Consider the following 20828-nt stretch of genomic DNA (forward strand, 5'->3'; position numbering starts at 1 on the left):
GGTGCACTTGTATACGTTCTAGGACCCCATGGGTCTCTCCAATGAATTGTCCTGTGAGGTTGGGAGTTTCTCCCGGTACCTCAACCCCCACAGGTGTTTTCAATCAGTGATTTGAGGCTTTATTTCTCCACGCTGGGGCCCTGGGTTGTGCAGTCGGTCAGCTCCCCAGGTTCTCCTGGTTATCAGCATTTGAATGTGGGACCGCCCAGTCTGCAAGCTGCCACCTGGGCAAGTCCACTCACTGCTGCCTTGCCTGAAGTCCTCTCTGCCTGGCTGTCTGGCTGCCGGTCTCCACCCCTCCTACCGGTCTGGATGAATGTGTTTTCTTTAACTCCTTGGTTGTCAGACTTCCATAAAGTTTTATTTTCTGTTGGTTCTGGTTGTTTTTTGTTTTTAAATTGCTGCTGTTCTTCTTTTGGTTGTGCGAAGAGGCAGTGTGTGTCTACCTATGCCTCCATCTTGGTCGGAAGTCTCTGTATCCTTCATTTCTGACTGGATCTTATTTATGCTGCCAAGGTCCTCACTAAGTTCCTTGAGCATCCTTGAAACCAGTGATTTGAACTCTTAATCTAATAGATTGTTTCCATTTCGTTTAGCTTTTTTTCTGGAGTTTTGATCTGTCCTTTCATTTGGGCCATGTTTCTGTGTCCCCTCATTTGGCAGCCTCCCTGTGTTTCTATGTATTAGGTAGAGATGCTTTGACTGTGCCTTGGTGATGTGGCCTAATGTTAATAGGTGTCCTATAGGGTCCAGTGGCACAGCCTCCCTTATCACCCAAGCTGGGTACTCGAGATGCCGCCTTTTGAACTAAGTACACCCTCCTCTTACAGTCAAGCTTTGGTTGCCGTTGGCAGATGAATGGAAGGGATTTAGCCAGGCCAGTCTACTGCAATGATTGGGTGTAGCCAAATACCACCAACCTCTGCCCTCAGTGGAAGATCAGCTATGCAGGGGCAAGGTGGTGGTGCTCTGACATGGTCTGTAGCTGTCCACTGGGTGCGCTGGCTCTGGGGTTTCCCAGGTGGTGCAGACCAAGATCAGCCCCCACCTGTGTTTTGCCCAGGGCATCCTGCCTAAAGCAATCTGAAATGACTGCTGCTTGTGCTGGGCTTGTAGATTCCCAGGCAAAGCCAAGCTGTGAACCTAGGCTGGCTGCTGCCGCCACTGCAGCGGCTCACTGAGGCCAGCTGTTGCTTGTTTGATAGCATTGAGGAAGTTGTGAAGCATGAGCCATGACCAGCCATTCATATGGAAAAGCAGCTTGGGTGGGCCCTAAATTGGGTACGGCAGAGTCCCATCTCGGAGGATCTGGAGGATCTCCAAGGCGTGTCTGTATTAGCTACATTGACAGTCTCAGATAGGGCACCAACTTGCTGGCTCTGTGGGGGATGGTTAAGAAAAGTGACAGTGGCCTCTGCTTGCCTTGATGCCAGACACTTCGGTCCCTCCCTGTATACCACTGGTGCCTTTCAAGCTGCTACCCCTGTGTTGGAGCTCAGAGGAAGTGAGTCTGGGTGAGTCTAAGTGTGGATTCTTTAAGGGAACTGCTTGGGGCTCCAACAGTTTCTTCTACCAACTTAATCCCTTCTGGCTCTTGTAGCCAGAAGTTGTATGGACTGATCTTCCTGGCACTGGAATTTTGGCTCGGGGTCTTGTGTGGGTCTGGGACTCCTCACTCCTGAGATAGCGCCTGAACGTTTTTATTGACCACACGTGTGTGGGACCAGCCAGTTCCCGTCTGTGCCCCTCCTACCGGTTCGTACGGATGTGGTTTCTTTAATTCTGTAGTTGCCAGACTTCTACTCAACTTAGTTTCTGATGGTTCTGAATGATGATTGATGTATATTTTAGTTGTAATTTTGATTTGGTTGTGCAAAGAGGCAACCATGTCTGCCTATGCTGCCATCTTGACTAGATGTCTTGTGTTTTTTATTCTTATGATGTTTTGATATTAAATTGGTGGAATCTCTAAGACATACATTTTTGTTTTTTCTTCCTTTAGATATGTGATTTTGGCTTGGCCCGTGTCGCAGATCCAGACCATGATCACACAGGGTTCCTGACGGAGTATGTAGCCACCCGTTGGTACAGGGCTCCAGAAATTATGTTGAATTCCAAGGTAAGGAGCAAGTTTACATAAAAAGAAAATGAGAAAGCAAAAGACCCTCAGACATGTGTCACAGTTGGCTTCCCTGTCAGTAAGCCTGCTTCCATCTGGGTGTAGTATGGCCCATTTGGCCAGAACCAAGGTGCTGTCATAATTTCCTGTTCAGCTTTGAGCTCTGGGCCCTGGGTTTTGGCCTCTGCACCTCCGCTGGAGTAGTGCTGACATGTTACAGCATTGGAGGGCATGTCTCTCTCTCTCTCTCTCTCTCTCTCTCTCTCTGGTCACAGTTACAATAAATGGTCTTTGTCCTTGGCCACCTCTGCTGAGGTTTTACCTGTGGCAACTTTTACACCTGCTGCTGCCACTGCTAGGTGCAGGCTGAGTTGGTGTTAATCTGTAACAGAGGTTATCCAATAATGTGTCTTCCTGTGAACACGGACTGGGACTCTTCTGTAAAAGTCAGATTTATATGATGATAAGAATGTCTCCAGCAAAATTATAATTTGGAGACAACGTAGGTATGGAAAGAATAGAAATGCTATGGATTGTTCCAAAATTATATGATAATCTTACTTCCGTATGACGTGTTCGTCTGATCAGCACGTGGCGGTGAAGAGTGCATCTAGTTTGCAAACTCTTTCAGTGAGGTTTCAGTCTTAGCCAGATGAAATAATTGAATAAATATATAAGAGCAAGAAAAGGTGAAGTGTGATATTTTTGTTATGCTTATGAAATAAGTGGCAGGTATTAAGGGCTTCTCTGGAGGTTGAGGTTCAGTATTTTTAATATATAATTTGCGAATAGTATAAGGTGTCAAACTTGGAAACTTAAGTAGGCCTGACATGTTTCCTGTATCTAATATCTCAAAATTATGAGATTCTTGAACTTAATTTTATTTACCATAATATAACATTAAGAAATAAGAAAAGCATGTACAACATTGTGGTGATTGCTTGGGGAAGGGAGTATAAGGGAGCTAAATGGTAATGAGAAAAAAGATAATAAAGGTTATATTTTAAGAAAGAGCCCTGGCTGGTGTGGCTCAATGGACTGAGTGTTGGCCTGTGAGCCCAGGGGTCACTGGTTCGATTCCCAGCCTAGGGAGCATGCCTAATTTGCAGGCCAGGTCCCTGGAAGGGGGTGTGCAAGAGGCAACCATACAGTGATGTTCCCCCCCTTTCTTTCTTCCTCTCTTCCCCTCTCTAAAAGTAATTTTTTAAAAGAGAGAATCATGAAGAAAAGCAATAAAAATAATAGACGTTGAACCTCGTGTCTCAGATCCAGGGGCCATAAATTGTATTCTCTTCTTCCATCCATTATAAGTAATATAATAGAAGAGTTTGGGGTGAACATTACATTGCTTTTGTGAGGAAATGGAATTTGTTTAAAGCAGTTTGTTATTCTTGATATCATACATTTATTCATTTCAGTTTTAAAAGTAAAATTTCATTAAATTGAATTATAAAGAAGGATTTGATATAACATGTTTTAAAGAAGAAAAAACTATGTTGATTCTCTTATAATTTTGTATTACAAATAATCCCACATACCAGGTGCTCTCTTTGGAGTGGCCATGTGACAGCCATTCCACGCACTGCTGGTGTTTGGTGCCTGCTGGTTATAAAGGAGAGCTGTCAGTATGCTTTCTGTACTGATAGCTTCATGGTCTTACAGCCTCCACCCCAACTCGAGATGCCTCCACTGTCCTCACCTCTCAATCACCATCTAGGTGGCAGTAGCCAGGGAGGGTGGCTTCTGTTCTGCAGGGTGCCTGGCTAGGTTTCTCTTCTCCTTGCAGAGTCAGCTATAGTGAAATTATTTTCTATTTGCAGCCTGAGAATGTTACTTCTACTTACGATGGTGTCCTTCAGGTCTCCACCATTTTTATGGTTAATTACTTTAACTATAGTCGTTAATAAGTGAATAATTAATAGAAATTTGTGAGGAAATTCTTTAAGACTATATGTTATCTTCATCAAACTTTCAGCCACTAGTTTTACTATCCATTGACTATTTCATAACTATCATTCTTGCTCTATTTTAGTTCTCTCCATTTATTAATTCATGGTTATTTTATTCTGTGGCTTATAATCCATATCTACCATTCTGTATTTCGATGCTCAGACTACCTCAGATTTTTCAGTGGGAGCCATTTCGACATGTCCCCACTGTGCTTGTTCTGTGGCACTGGATGCTCCGGGTGTAGGTTATACTACTTTCCCTGCCCCCAGACTGAGAGTGGCCATTTCTCCAGGGAGCCCTGGTCCCTTTTAGTTAGTTATTTTTTTGTGTTTTAGATGTTTCTCTTTATATTGTTTTGGCCCAAAGCGAAAGTTATTTTGGTTTACAAGAATTTCGGAAAGAATTATCTTGAAATTCAACCCCATTTTATCATAGCTGTAGTTCTCATCATTAATTCTTTGATTTTCCCCCCCAAAAATGTTGCTCTGTTTCCCTAAACTTTACCATTTAGCAAAATTCTTTTCATATTTCTTCTTCCATTTATCACTATATCTAGCATTTTCTGTAAAATTCAGTTTTTTTTGCACTTTTGTATGATTTAGATCATTCTTCCTTGTCTTTTCATAGAATTTCTTAAAAAGAAAAATTAATAGAAAAAGAATACAAGAAATAGGAGTTGGTAAAATACGATGGAACCAGAGAGCACACTTTTTTTGAGAGAGAGAAAGATCAAGAGTTTTCAGCTTTACTTTTTTGAAAATGATTTGCAAAATGGTTAAAAATATATTGGAAGTGGAACAGTGCGTCTTCTTTTGAGTTGGTTTCCAGGTTTCTAAAATGAGTGAATAGGCCACAAAGCAATAAGTGTTACTGCTTTTTCTTGTTTCCAGCTTCAGTGCATAAGGATTCTAAGTCTTTCTCTCAAATTGTTTGGGGGGGGGGGGGGAAGAAGTGAGGTGGACTTTGGAAATTTTGATTTAATAATGCTAATCAAGTTTGAAGAGAAATAAAATTAATTAGTTTTAGTTCAGCATCTTTTAAGAAAGCCAAATTATTATTTGTTTCTCCATCTTTTTTCAATTATTTATGAATTATAGAACCGAAGGAGAAGCTAAAACTCCTGATAGTCATGTGCCTGTCACATAGGAAGATCTTATTGTGTCACATAACACCAGATACCATTCTCTGTTTTTTCTTGCTTTCTGCTGCAGGGCTATACCAAGTCCATTGATATTTGGTCTGTAGGCTGCATTCTGGCAGAGATGCTATCCAACAGGCCCATCTTTCCGGGGAAGCATTATCTCGACCAGCTGAACCACATTCTGGGTAAGGTTCCTGGGCACAATAGGGGCTAGATTTACCCAGTTCATCTACCCACAGTTTACATCAAAGTCATTTCATTAAATTAAAAGTTCTTACAACTCTTTAACCTATGACAGACATGAGTTTTTAACCCTTCCTTGATTGAAAATGTTACGGACCCTTGCTCCTCTGGCGGGTGTTGCTCAGTGGGTTGGATCATCATCCCATAACCAAAGGGTTGCAGGTTCAATCCCTGGTCCAGGTGTGCACGATCCCTGGTCTGGGCACATATGGGAGGCAAACAATTGATGTTTCTCTCTCCTTTCTTCTCACTCTAAAAAAACAATGAAAAAATGTCCTCAGGTAGGGATTAAAAATAATAAACGTTAAGGACCCTTGTAAAAATTTGTTAGTAAGACTTCTGGCCAAGATGGAAGCGCAGGTAGTTACACTTTGCCTCCTCGCACAACCAAAAGAAGGACAACAACAAATTTAAAAACAAAAAATAACCAGACCTGCCAGAAAATCAAACTGTATGGAAGTCCAACAACCAAGGAGTTAAAGAAGAAAGATTCATTCAGACTGGTAGGAGTGGCAGAGACCAGCAGCTGGGCAGAGAGGATGCATGCCAAGGTGGCGGCAAGAGGGTGGGGGGTTTGTGGGGGCATAAGGTGGCTGCTGGTGAACCAGGTGGTCCCACATTTGCACGTGGATTAACTAGGAGGAACAACTGGGGAGCAAGACAGACTGTGCAACCCAGGATTCCAATGCGGGGGAAAGTCTCAAAATCTCTGGCTGTAAAAACCTCTGGGGGTTGTAGCAGTGGGAGAAACTCCCAGACTCACAGGAGAGTTCACTGGAGAGACCCACAAGGTCCTAGAATGTGCACAAACGCACCCACCCAGGAATCAGCACCAGAAGGGCCCAATCTGCTTGTGGGGAGCAGGGGAAGTAACTAAAGGCCAGCCAAGAGCCAAGCAATGGGCATTGTTCCCTCTCTGACCCCTCTCCCACATATAGTGCCACAACACAGTGAGGTGGGTTGCCTTGCCCTGGGACATACTTAAGGCTTCGCCCCTTACAATGTAACAGGTGCAACAAGACAAAGAAATACAGCCCAAATGAAAGAACAGACCAAAACTCTGAAAATAGAACTAAGCAATGGAGAGATAGCCATCCTATCACATGCAGAGTTCAAAACACTGATAATCAAGATGCTCACAGAAAAGGTAGAGGCTATGCAAAGTGAAATATAGGAACCAACAGTGAAGGGAAGGAAACTGGGACTCAAGTCAATGATTTGGAGCAGAAGGAAGAAAGAAACATTCAACCAGAACAGAATGAAGAAACAAGAATTCAAGAAAATGAGGAGAGGCTGAAGAACTTCTGGGACAACTTTAAATGTTCCAGCATCTGAATCATAGGGGTACCAGAAGGAGAAGAGGAAGAGCAACAAATGAACTTACTTGAAAAAATAATGAAGGGAACTTTCCCAGTCTGTCAAAGGTAATAGACTCCCAGGAAGTCCAGGAAGCTCAGAGAGTCCCAAAGAAGTTAGACCCAAGGAAGCACACACCGAGGCATATTCTAATTATATTACTCAAGATTAAAGATAAGGAGAGAATCTTAAAAGCAGTAAGAGAAAAGGAGACAGATGCCTACAAAGGAGTTCCCATAAGACTATCAGCTCAAAAGAAACCTTGTAGACAAGAAGGGGCTGGCAAGAAGTATTCAAAGTCATGAAAAGCAAGGACCTACATCCAAGATTACTCTATCCAACAATACTATCGTTTAGATTTGGAGGAGAGATAAGTACTTCCAAGATAAGATCAAGTTACAGGAGTTCATCATCACCAAGCTCTTATTATATGAAAAGTTAAAGGGGCTTAAATAAGAACATAAATAAAAAATATGAGAAGTAAAATGACAGCACACTCAAAACTGTCAACACCTGAACCTTAAAAGAAAAAAAATGCTAAGCAAACAACTAGAACAGGAACAGAATCACAGAAATGGAGATCATAAGGAGGGTTATCAGTGGGGATGGGGAGGTGGGAGAATGGGGGAAAAGGTGCAGGGAATAAGAAGTATAAATAGGTACAAAATAGTCAGGGAGGTTAAGAATAGTATAGGAAATGGAGAAGCCAAAGAACTTACATGTACAATCAGGGACACTTGGACGTCATCTAAGGTCGGGGAATGCTGGTGGGAGAGGGGTGGTACAGGGTGGAGGGGAATAAAGAAGAAAACAAATGGGACAACTGTAATAGCATAATCGATAAGATATACTTCAAAAAATTATTAAGAAAAGTAAGCATTGGGAGGTGGTGTGAGAAGACATTAATTATCAAGGTCCATTCTCCATTCCGCTGATGGGGTGTGGTCAATTTACTTTGGTCTTGATATTTAACAGCTAATTATTTTATCTGATAGGTATTCTTGGATCCCCATCACAGGAAGACCTGAACTGCATAATCAATTTAAAAGCTAGAAACTATTTGCTTTCTCTCCCACACAAAAATAAGGTGCCATGGAACAGGCTGTTCCCAAATGCTGACTCCAAAGGTAAACATTATTTTGTTGATTATTTTTCTTAAGCTTAGCTTCCTGTTTGTATGTTTGTTTTACTTGTTAAATCATTAAGTCAGTAGTTTGAAAAGTTAGCCTGTGGCTATTCTATAATGACTGTTTATTGCTCTCTTTTATTTAGGAGCAGTGGCAATAGGGTAAGAATCTCAGAGTGACTGTCTAGTTTTCTGCCTTACAGTTTCTTTGCTACTTTGTAACGTGGATTACATTCACTATTTTAGGGCTTAGAAAGTCTAGGATACTGCAAAACAAATTATTCTTTTTTCATCTTATCGTTTTAATAATTTCTATAGTCAGGTTTATTGAAGAATAATTTATGTAGAGTAAAATTAATGCTTTTTAATTGTGCAATTCGTTGAATTTTGACAAACATATACAATAATGTTACCACCACCACTATCAAGATAATGAAGTAGTTCCTTGAACCCCAAACGTTGCCTTGTGCCCTTTTGTACTCAGCTCCCTCGCCTAGTCCTTGGCAGTTTCTGATCTCATTTCTGTCCCTGTAGTTTTGTCTTTTATAGAATATAACAAATTCAGTTATACAGAATGTATCCTTTTATATCTAGATTCTTCCACTTGAGATTTATCTGTATTGTTGTTCGTATCAGTGTCTTCAATAAATGGTACTGGAATAATTAGACATCTATATGCAAAAAGGAGAAAAGGAATAAAAACCTACTGAAACTATTAAGCTTTGTGAAGAAAACAGGACAATCTTCCAAGACCTTAGGTTACATGATGATTTCTTAGATAGGCTTCCAAGAGCATGGTTATAAAAGAAAAAAAGCAATATATTAGCCCTGGCCAGTGTGGCTCAGTTGATTGGAGTTGTCTGAAAACTGGAAGGCTGCGAGTTTGATTCCCAGTCAGGACACACGCCTGCGTTGTGGGTTCAGTCCCATTTGGGGCACATGCATCGATGTTTCTCTTTCCCTCCCTTTCCCTCTCTCTTAAAAAGAAAAAGTAATACATTAGATTTTATTCTTTGATATTTTTAAGTTAACTTTGTTTAATAATTGTATTATACTTTATTCTTATTTAACATGTATTTGTTAAATATATTAAGTAGCAGTTTTTTTAGCTTCATACTATTATATAAAGCTGTAGTAGGCAGAATAATAACCCCACCCCCAAAGTTGTTGTCTGCATCCTAATTCCCAGGTTTCAAATATGTTAGACTACCTACCAAAGGAGAATTAAGGGTGCTAAATTCAGCTGGCTTTAAGATAGGGAGATTATACTGGATTATCTAGGTAGGCCTAATGTCTTGGCCATGGTTCTTAAAAGTGGAAAGAAAGAAACAATACGGAACCAGAGCGAGAGGGAGGGAGGGAGGGGCTTGCTAGCACTTTGTGCTTGTCGTTCCATATTTTTCTTTATCTCCATACGTATGCGTCTTTTTACCTAAGTAATTATTCCTAGAGGTCATTGTTAATGGAATTGTCTTGAGTATTTTTCCATGTCGGTACATACGTCTAGTTAATCTTTAATGACTTTACAATATTTTCATCCAGTCTTCTGTTGAAAGTAGCTTTTTCTAATTTTTGTTATTTTATGTACGTGTATTTTTTAAAAAATATTTTCAGTATTTAGAAATAGAACATTTTATTTTTATTTTATTTTTTAATTAACCTAAATTCTTTTTTTTAGACTTTGTTTGTTTGTTTGTTTGTTTTTAGAGGGGAAAGGGAGGGAGAAAGAGAGAGCGAAAGAGAGAGAGAGAGAGAGAGAGAGAGAAACATCAGTGTGTGGTTGCTGGGGGCCGTGGCCTGCAACCCAGGCATGTGCCCTGACTGGGAATCGAACCTGCAATGCTTTGATTCGCAGCCCGCGCTCAATCCACTGAGCTACTCCAGCCAGGGCTGATTTTTTATTTTTTTAGAGAAGGAAAGGGAGGGAGAAAGAGAGGGAGGGAGAGAAGCATTGATGTGAGAAACATCATTTGGCTGCTTTGCATACATGCACTGACTGGGGACAGAACCTTAAACCCAGGTATGTGCCCTGAATGGGAATTGAACTGATGACCTTTCAGTTTGCAGGACAACGCTAAACCAACTGAGCCACAAGCAGCCAGGGCACATGTATATTTTAAAAAAATTTTTTTTAATAGATCTGCCTTTTTTAAAAAAAAGATTTTATTTATTCTTAGAGAGGGAAGGGAGGGAGACAGAAAGAGAGAGAGAAACATCAATGTGTGGTTGCTGGGGGCTATGGCCTGCAACCAGGCATGTACCCTGGCTGGGAATTGAACCTGCGACACTTTGGTTCGCAGCCCGCGCTCAATCCACTGAGCTACGCCAGCCAGGGCTATATTTTTTAAATTTTAACAACTGTGTACTTAGATGTTGAATTTGTTTCATGTGTTAAAACTGAGTTAAGGTTCAGAAACATTTTGTGTTTAAAATTGAATTTCTTTTAGATATAGAAGGAACTATCCTTTAAAATCTCTGATATAGCCCTGGCTGATGTGACTCAGTGGATTAAGCACTGGAGTACAAACCAAATGGTCGCTGGTTCGATTCCTAGTCAGAGCAAATGCCTGGGTTGCGGGTCAGGTCTCCAGTTAGGGGCCTGCAAGAGGCAACCACACATTGATGTTTCTCTCCCTCTCTTTCTCCCTCCCTTCCCTTCTGTCTAAACATAAATAAATAAAATCTTTAAAAAAAAATAAAATCTCTGATAGAAAGGTAGTATATTATCTTGGTAGACAGTTTGAAAGTTTAGAAAGAATAGGTAAGAGGATAAAAAATACTCTTTAATTACCAGAATCCCAACATAACCTGCAACATTTTGCTGCACCAATGTGTGCACATCTTCTAACTAGTTAGAAATTGTAGGATTTTAAAATTTAGAACTTCACATAATTCTGCATATTCCTGATACATGACTTGTATACAGTATGTCCCAATTAATGACAAGGATACATTCTGAGAGATGTATCATTAAGTGATTTCTTGTCATTGTGCAAACATCATAAAGGGTATTTACATGCAAACCTAGATGGTGCAGTGACAGCTAGGGTATAGGGAAGGTATGCCACCATTGCGTCTGTGGTTCTTTGATGACTAAAATGTCATCGTGCGGCATGTGACTATTACATTGTCCCAAACATGTTAACTAAATCTTATTTCCTGAGTTGCCTTTTTAAAAAGGTATATATGTAACGAAAGTGCATAATTAAGACTTCATGATAGATAAACCTTCCAGGCTTTCCTCCTGTTGGTTTTCTTACTGTTTTCTATAGTTAGTCATGAGTTTTGTATAAGACTATTTGTAAGGCTTTTTAAAGTTTACTTTCCTTATGTTAAGATTATGAACTTTGAGACTGCTCTATCCAGATAATAACTAACACCACTAAAATCCAGAAAGTTAATTTTGAAATGTAGGTTTTGGGTGAATACAATGAAGCAGGGAAGGTCTGTAAATAGATTAAAGTGGAGAAATGGCATTGATGGTGCTAGAGCGAGCGGTACAACATCATGTGTTAGGAGCACAGGCTTTGCAGGCAGACCTCCTGGGTTCATTCCATAGCTCAGCAACTTAACTATGTGAACTTTGAACAGACTAACCTCTCTGGGACTCGGTTTTTCCATTTATAAAGTAGGGTTAGTAATAGTACATGTGTCACTGAGTTGTGTGATACAGAACCTGTGTCACTGTTTTATCGCTGGCATTTGTGGGTCTAGATCTGAGATCTCACAGGACTGAAACTTTTTCATTTACATATCCTGGACATCTTTCCACTCTGTAGTTATAAAGAATGACTACAGTGTTTCCTAATAGGGATGACCCATGATGTCTTTAGCCAGTCTCATATTGGACATTGAACTTTCCATCAGTTATCTATTGCTGCATAACATACCACTCCACACTATAACTCAAGGCCTCAAGATGACCACTGCATATTTGTTCATAAGACCATTAGGCTGGGCGCAGTTGGGTGGGTCTGCTGTGCTCACCTCAAGCTACATGGTCTAAGGTAACCTCACAGTGTCTTGCAATTGATTCACCTCTCATCCTACACTAGAGCAGCCTGGGCCTTTCATGATGGCAGAAATATTCCAAAGGAGCCGGAGCAGAAGCTACAAGATCTCTCAAGGCCAGGTCTCAGAACAGCAGACACTTCTGCCACATTGTCTTTTTTTTTTTTTTTTTTAAGATTTTATTTATTTACTTTTAGAGAGGGAAGGGAGGGAGAAAAAGAGAGAGAGAGAAACATCAATGTGCGGGTGCTGGGGGCCATGGCCTGCAACCCAGGCACGTGCCCTGACTGGGAATTGGACCTGAGACGCTTTGGTTCGCAACCCACGCTCAATCCACTGAGCTATGCCAGCCAGGGCTGCCACATTGTCTTAATTAGAGCAAATCACAAGTTCACCCTAGATTCAAGAACTGGGGAAATAAATTCACCCATTGATGAGAGGAGCTATAAAGAATTTGTGGCCATGTTTAATCTGCTTCCAGGTGGTTTCTAGTTTTTTTGTTTTGTTTTTTACTATTACATACATACACTTGTTTGTTTAGTAAATAGATCTGAATGTCTGTTCTATGCCATCAAGGGTTCTAAGCCTTGGACATAAAACAGCAGCAGTAAGACAGATTAAGAGCCTACCTACAGGGAACTAACAGTCTGGATTTATATGAAAATGACATAAGGAAATGAATGGGAGACCTCAGAGAACTCAAGAAATTAAAACTTTTCAAGCTGAAACATTAGTGCATTTAAGTTTGGTTAATGACAGTTCACAGAAAAGGAAGTATAAATGTCTCTTAAATATACGGAATGGTACTCATTTTTATTCATTATATAAGGTATGAACTTTGAAAAGTCAGTAATTCTGTTTTTTTCCCCACTCATCATAGTAGCAAGCATCAATAAGTTTGGTAACCCACTGTGGTCGAGGTTGTGGGGAAATGGATGTTCTCAGAGACAGCTGGTGAAGTGTGAATTGGTTGAATCTCTCTGGAGGACAGTTTGGCAATTCTTTCACATGTCTTTTGTTCCAGCAATTCTGACTGGGTGTTGAACTTTTGGGTCTGCCAACCAAATGGGGGAGAAGTGGTGTTTTAATTTATTTTTTCTTTAATTAAGAGTGGGAATGAATATTTTTTCACATTTGTTGGGAATTTCTGATTGTTGAGTCCCTTGAACAAGTAGTAAGTAGTACAGATTTTTCTTCAAAGGAGTCTAGTTTAAGATTCTCTCCAAAGTCTTGAGGAGGAAGGAATGATTATTATTCAACAGATGGTGCTGGGGTAGTTGAATAGGTATTTGGAAGAAAATCAATTTAAATTATTACTCACATCAAAAATAAATCCAAAAGAATTAATGATTAAATACTTTTTAAAAAATTATACCATTAAAAACTAACAGTATTTATAGAGCATTCAGTATTTTTCTAATCTCTGCATGGAGAATGACTATATTCCTATAAGGTTTAAAAACAAAACAAAGATGGTAGATGTGATCACTCAAAAGTTTTAAAACTTAGATAATTCAGGTGTGGACAACAGATATAAAATATTCTAAATTGAGTAAGATTTTAAAGCAGCCCTGTCCTGTCATTTTGAAGGCAGCACAGCATAGTGGTTAAGCTATGTGCACTAGAATTGGTCTCACACTTTTGAAAAGTTAATTAACCCCTCTAGTTCACAATTTCTTCATCTCAAATTGGGACACATTGCATCCCCCTACCCCCGCAATGTAGGATAATTTGGGAGGGTTAAGTGAATTATCAGTTATTAATGTTAGACCCATCATTAATATTATTAGTATAAAGAGCAGAGAGAAATCTTAAGACTTCATTGGATAAATAAATGAGCAAGGACAAGAACACAATTATAGAAATTACACAATTAAGAAATTTACAGAATCATAATAAAGAAATTCTGAAATGAGCCCTGACTGGTGTGGCTTAGTGGATTGAGTGCTAGCCTGCGAACCAAGGGGTTACCATTTCGATTCCCAGTCAGGGCACAAGCCTGGGTTGTGGGCCAGGTCCCCACTGAGGGGGCACATGAGAGGCAACTGCACATTGATGTTTCTCTCCCTCTCTTTCTCCTTCCCTTCCCCTCTCTCTAAACATAAATAAAATTCTTTTAAAAAGTCACAGTGATTTTTGGTAAAAAGTTTTATAGCATGGGAAAACACTAATGATCAGTATTTACTGGGTAAATATTACAGCATTTATAATATATGCTATGATCTCAGTTGTGTACAAGAAAACACATGGAAAAATTCTACACATGTCAAAAGATTTGCAGTGGTTACCATTGAATGATGGGGCTGAGGGAGCTGTGGTGACATAGATTCGAGGGTCAGCCATTTGAGCCCTTCTCAGTTCCACGTAACAAGAATCTGCTGCTCACTGACTTGGGCCTGAAGAAGGACTTGACTGGCTGTCATAACTGACAAGCCCAGTAGTGTTGGGATTCTTAGAAACAGTCACTTCGACTGGAACTTGGACTCTTACTTTCAGGATTGCTTTCCTCGGTGCTCTTTCCTGTTTGTCTCTTTCTTATGGTCACAGGATGGCCACCAGCAGCTCCACTGACAGGTTGCCTACTCGTTTCAGCCCAGGTATGGGCTAGTACTCATTGCCTCTTTGTACTCATCCTAGCCTAGTCATTGTGGCCAAGGGAACCCAACCAGGTGACTGGCCAAGCCAGCGTTATTATTCCCACGGCACAGCCAAGGAGTGTGGTCAAGCTTGAGAGCCCCACCATGGCAAGTGCATCATCTCCACGTGGTCAGAGGGCAGTGGACTCCGGCAAGCAAAACCAACAGATGAAAAGAGACAAAGGATTCTGCATGGAAAAAATGTTGAGGAATTCTGTTCTTTCTCCTTTTGTTTATTTTTTAAGATTTAAAAACAATGGAGTCTATATAGAAAGTCTCTCCATTTCTCATATAACCTACCATTTGAAAAGCTTCTAGACTGTTAACTGTCCCTATAAATATACAAGTTGTAAATTCAATCATAAGCTGTATCCTTCTTAATTATCCATGGAGGGTTATTAATTTGAAGCTTGGGTGAGAGTTCTAGGCTAACGATAGATTTGAGAGTTATTTAACACATGGCATTTGAAATCATGCAAAATGTTGAGAGGATAGAATAAGGAGATCTATAAAAAACTAGATAAATGAACCTTCAGTGGGCAGTGGAATAGCAACTCTTGAAGACTAAAAAGAATGAACAAAAAATAACTAGTACAATAAATATTTCACAGAAGTAGAAGATGGCATTATAATCAAGAGGACATGTTCAGTAGTCTCCATGCAGTAGAGAGACTTCCAATTAAGAGGTCATTGGTGACAACATAGCAGCAGTTAAAATATTAGTGTATGTAAGAAGTTTGAAATGGAAAGTGGAGACAGAAATGACTGGTTTAGGTGAGGGGCACTTGTTGTGACAAGGCCACATATCGCAGAGGACTGGCTTTGATTAGCGAGAGGATCTCCTCTCTGCAGCAAGGACGTGTGTGAATCTGGGTTGAGGGACATCCAGGAGGGTCACTCCCGGGGATCTCGGTTTCCTCATTAGCACCCACAGTCAGATCTGCTGAGAGTAATGAGAGCCAGTAGGCAGGAATGCCATGATTTAAGCCATATGAGTTGAGAAGCATCTTAGCATGGAGAACAGGCTGCTAGGGATTTCCTAGAGCTGCTGGTGGCCTTCATGAGGTTTTTAAAAAAGCCCTGCATTTTTGTGCCACAACAGTTCTCAGTTGTGTACTCCTTACACCTCTGAGGTCTCCTGGGCTTTTTAGGGTGTCTGTGAGGATAAAACTATTTCTATACTAACACCAAGGCATTTTGTACCTTTTTCTCTGTGCTGCCATCTGCACTCTTGGTGCAGAAGCAATGGTGAGCAAGACTGCCAACCCCTCAACACAGGACAAGGTGGTGGAAGTGCCTTGCCCTCACAGCTAAAAACCAAGGACAACCAGTAAGAATGTCCTTATTGAAGCAGTGATAAATACTTTATTGAACCCCATTCTTCACATATGTCTTACTAATGTTCTGTATGACAAAATGGGAAATGCACATAGAGCATGCCTGCAACATATGACTGCTGTGGTCTTCTCAAGGGACATATTGGCACAGTTTGAATTAATGAAATAGCTGCCTTTTGAAATTGAATATCAACAGGTTTTTTAAATAGTCTGACACACCTTGCCTAATTTATTCACTCATTTATTTATTTATAGAAAGATTTTATTTATTTTTTTAGAGAGGGGTAGGGAGGGAGAAAGAGAGTAACATCAGTGTGTGGCTGCTTCTCACGTGGCCCCCACTGGGGACCTGACCTGCAACCTAGGCATGTGCCCTGACTGGGAATCGAACCTGCGATGCTTTGGTTTGCAGCCCACACTCAATCCACTGAGCTATATGCCAGCCAGGGGTGAATATTGACAGTTTTTAAGAGTAGGTTTCTGTGTTCAGAAAGTGGTGGTGACACAGTTTGCACAGCTAGGTCTTTTTCTTGGGCTCCATTAAGAAACTTGTGTTGAAGCTGGAAGTGGCAGATTGCAACCTTGATCCAGAATCAGTTTTGCAGAATAGGTGAGATGTACCTAAAGCCTTGCAGTAGAAAGCTAGTCAGGTGACCCACCATGGGGTCTGGGCTATGAGGGGAAGAAAAAAGCCTGATGGGCCAGAAGGGTGGGGTTATGTTGCTAACTAAAGCACCCACTGAAGTTAAAGAGGTGTGGGTTCTGAGGGCACCAGGGAGAGTCAGAGATCATGGTGAGCCTTGGAGGGACTTAGGTCTTTCAGGAGAAATAAAACCTGTATCCAAGGACATACACGCACAGGCAGCATGATTCATGCCCTCTGAGTGGTGCCAGTGGATGGCTGTGTGGCATGGGAGAAGGGAGGCCGGGCACTCTAACTGGCATTGGCACCTGCCAGCTGCTTCCCATTTCTGTCCTTTTCCCCTTCTGTAGTCGTGAATAATTCAGAAATGGTTCTTGGAGTAAAAGGAGGCTAGAGATTCAGTTATTTTTCTAGTAGCAAAAAAAGAGTTATCTTTTGAAATTGTACCTGGAAGATTAAGGGCCTAGAAGTCTACTTAATGAAACTAACAGCCCTGGTTGGTGTAGCTCAGTGGATTGAGTGCTGGCTAGCAGACCAAAGGGTTGCCAGTTCAATTCCCAGTTAGGTCACATGCCTGGGTTGTGGGCCAGATCCCCAGTGGGGGGCGTGAGAGAGGCAACCACACATTGAAAAGAAATTTACAGATCTGTTTTAGAAATGCTTAAACTGCAATTATCTAGGTGCCTTCAAGTGGGAAAATACTCCCCCCCCCCCCCGCCCCACACCACCATTTACAAATAATGCTGTTAGAATTGGACTGTGGCCAGGACCACCTGGACTTTTCCTAACACAGATGGTATTTAATTGGACATAAGGGCAAATGACTTCTAATCTCAGGACAGTGCTTAGGGAAATGTCTATGAGCTCTTTTGGGGGAGGGGTGATTGGGAGAAGGAATGAGGTTAGATTTTATTACCTGTGTTACAGAGAATACTCTAAAACTTACTCAGCAGCCCTGGCTGGCATAGCTCAGTGGATTGAGCACGGGCTGCAAACCAAAGCATCGCAGGTTCGATTCCCAGTTGGGGCACATGCATGGGTTGCAGGCCACAGCCCCCAGTAACCGCACATTGATGTTTCTCTCTCTCCCTCTGTCTCCCTCCCTCCCTTCTCTCTCTAAAAATAAATAAGATTTTTTAAAATTTTTAAAAAATAAAACTTATTCAGCAAAGGGTGTGTCTTGTGTTTACATAGCTGCCTGGTATTCCATGGGACTCAAATTTGAGCAAGAGATTCCTGAGTTCTTGACCATTGGGCTGCGCTGTCCTGACCCTCAATAGAGCCTTCTCAGAAATGGAAGCTGGTTGTGGGCCCAAGACCCCATGTCATAGCTGCAAGAATAAACACCTCTTCTGCTGCTGCCCAGACAGTGTTTCAGTCAAAGCCCAAAATATGTAGATTCCCAAGAGCCCCCTCTGCTCTGAAAGGCCTTCTAGCCTGTAGAGCAAAATGTCGTTGTTGCCTAATTTCCTAAGGTACACTTGTGTGTGTTCAAAAGATTATCGGTAGAGGCAAAAATTCATTTTATATGCTTTAAAAAAACCTTCAAGTGTACTTTATGAACATGAGAAAAATTATGTGGAACTTCTTACTATGTACAACATGTGGTTTACAACATTATTTAATTGTCTTGAAGATCAAGAAGGGTGACATGCAACAAGGGAAGTAACAAGTCAGAGTCAGAAGTGAGCGTGCAAAAGCATGCATGTGCACGCACACACCTTAGAGTGAACTCTGGTAGTCAGGTGCCTCCTCAGCCCTCCACCTGCTCTCTTGAGGTTGGCCTCCTGCTCACAAGGATTGAAATATATATATATATATACATATATATATTTTTTTTATTTTTTTTATTTTTAGAGAGATGTGAAGGGAGGGACAAAGGAGAGAAACATTGATGGGTTGCCTCTTGCACACCCCCAACAAAATACCCATCTTGCAGCCTACGCATGTGCCCTGACTTGGAATCAAACCAGCAACCCTTTGGTTCATAGGCTGGCACTCAATCCACTGAGCCACAGCAGCCAGGGCTGAAAATATTTTTTAGTAATTGAATAGGTAAAATTATTTTCCTTTACCATTCTACTTTTAGAACTCATTGGCATATGCTGATTTGCACATGGATGCAGATGATAATCTAATTATCACTGTTTGATTAGTTGATGCATCTCACTGGTTTTTTTTGTTGTCACTGCGTTTTCTGAAAATATATATACTCTTTTTCAAGCTTGCAGTGGATTTTCAGTCTTGATCCTTGAGGCCCTTGGATTTTTCAGGGGTGTCTCAGGGCTGTGAGCTTGGACTTAAGAGAGGCTTGGGTAACTTTTTGTCACTCCCTGTCTTGAGGCTCCTTTTAGGATTTAAAGCAAGGACCTGCTGCTTAAATTGAAACCACTGGTCTGAGCATCATTAAATAAAAGGAGACATTTTAAAAAGAAGCTCCGTTTTGCTACCTGTTTATCGGAACAATGAGTGTTTCTCATTGAAGTCTACTCCTGATACTAAATACAGGAAGTATTCTATCACATTCCCTATAATCCTTGTCCCAGCCACAGTTAGCCACACCCTTTTGGCTATCCTCATGGCTTGCAGTGGTCCCTGGACACTGTGTATGGAATCCACCAGAATAAACTGTTCATTAGCCACCCACCCCTTGTCTCATTCCTGTTGGCACACTTGCTTCCTACTACGCTCTGAACATGAAAGAAATGTTCAGCTGCTGACTATGGTCCGGTCAAGAGAATGCGTTTAGTTTGGGGCCCTGGAGAAAGATGCCAAGCTGCAGAGTAGACTGGTGCCTGTGCTTCACACGTGACTCTCAGTAGGAGAACAAGTGACTATTTTCTTCTATAACCTTGGAGGTCTTCTCTGTATGTTGAAACATAAATTGACCATTGCAGAAATCACTTTGGAGTTGACTTAAAAGAAGTACATACATAACGTTGTTGCTTTTGACACCTACAAAGCAGAGTAGTGATTTAGGGAAAAGTCCGGGTGTAGTAGGCAGACTTGGGTTTGAATTTTTTTCTTCTACTTTCAGTCCTTGGCTGATCACGTCACCTTTCTGAGTCTGGGTCTGCAATTGTCAGATGGTCACGTACTCAAGAAGCTCAGAAATATAATAGGCACTTAGCGTGCTGACTATTCTCCCTAAGGCAATGCTTAGCTCAACTGTTTTGGGGGTCATTTTACTTAAACAGGAATTGGAAAGTATTTCAGTTTTTATTCCTTTGGCTTCTCACCACTGCAAAATCTTCGTCTTTGTAGCTCTGGATTTACTGGACAAAATGTTGACCTTCAACCCTCACAAGAGGATTGAAGTGGAACAGGCACTGGCCCACCCGTATCTGGAGCAGTATTATGACCCAAGTGATGAGGTAAGAGCCTGGCCTCCTAGCTGCTTCTGCAGGGACACATCTGAGTCAGCAGCAAGCCCAATCCGGAGGGGCCCAGGTGTCATGCTTAAATTGTTTTGAGAGGTACTGTGTGGTGCCTTATCTGGTCCTCCCACTATACCCACATCCTCAGCCTGGAGGCCTAGTTGTGTGAGGACAGCTTGAAACTTCTCCCCCTCCCCTTAAGGCTCTTTTACTTTTGAAAACTTCTTCCAGGCCCCCTGCAGCAGAGGTGGGGGGCGGGTGGATAAAGGGGAGCGCAGATAAGGGAGGGGTTCAGTACTGAAGACTATTGTCATAATCTATGGCAGGAAAAAACACCTGAACCGAAGTGCCTGCCCTGGGGAGAGGGTGTCACAGAGTGAGAGGGTTGGGAGGTCAGCCTGGGCAGTTCGCACTGTAGCTTGGTGACTTCCTGTTTGGTGTGCCTCCCTGAAGATGGGGACACAAGAGCCTGTTGTGGTAAGAAATGATGAGTTTAGAGGTCAGTGTGACAGCCCTCCAGGGCATTCTGGACATCCAGCTAAAGATAGCAGAGAAAAATGCAATTATGAACCAACGTTGAGATGTTTCTAGGGGAGGCTCATATGTGCAGAAAACAAGCCTTCACACTCCTATTTTAAAAAGAGAGCGCCAAAGGGAATTTATTAAAACTAAAGGAAAATGGAAGAGGAGGGGAAAAAACTATAAAAGCCAACACTGATAAATGAAAGAGAAAGAAGAAATCAAAAAGAGGAAGTATTAATCAGGTTCCCCTTCCACCTTTATCCCCTCCAGAAACAATTAAGGCATTTTGCAAACATCCCTACAACATAGTAAATAATAAGGAACTAGCTGAGAGTGTACCTTTTGGAGCCCTTGCTAGCCCTGTGAG

The 20828-nt window shown here is 41.4% G+C and overlaps 1 protein-coding gene across 1 annotated transcript in view; it reads left to right on the plus strand.

Moving 5' to 3' along the window:
* Positions 1–20828, plus strand: part of MAPK1 (mitogen-activated protein kinase 1) — an 82806-nt gene that overhangs the window by 52036 nt on the left and 9942 nt on the right. The window contains exons 4-7 of the mRNA XM_028528870.2: positions 2003–2119; positions 5281–5395; positions 7805–7936; positions 19827–19936. Coding sequence (XP_028384671.1) covers positions 2003–2119; positions 5281–5395; positions 7805–7936; positions 19827–19936 — 474 coding nt within the window. The remainder of the gene's footprint in view (positions 1–2002; positions 2120–5280; positions 5396–7804; positions 7937–19826; positions 19937–20828) is intronic.

Source organism: Phyllostomus discolor, chromosome 13 (genome assembly GCF_004126475.2).
Source record: "Phyllostomus discolor isolate MPI-MPIP mPhyDis1 chromosome 13, mPhyDis1.pri.v3, whole genome shotgun sequence".
Classification (NCBI taxonomy): domain Eukaryota; kingdom Metazoa; phylum Chordata; class Mammalia; order Chiroptera; family Phyllostomidae; genus Phyllostomus; species Phyllostomus discolor.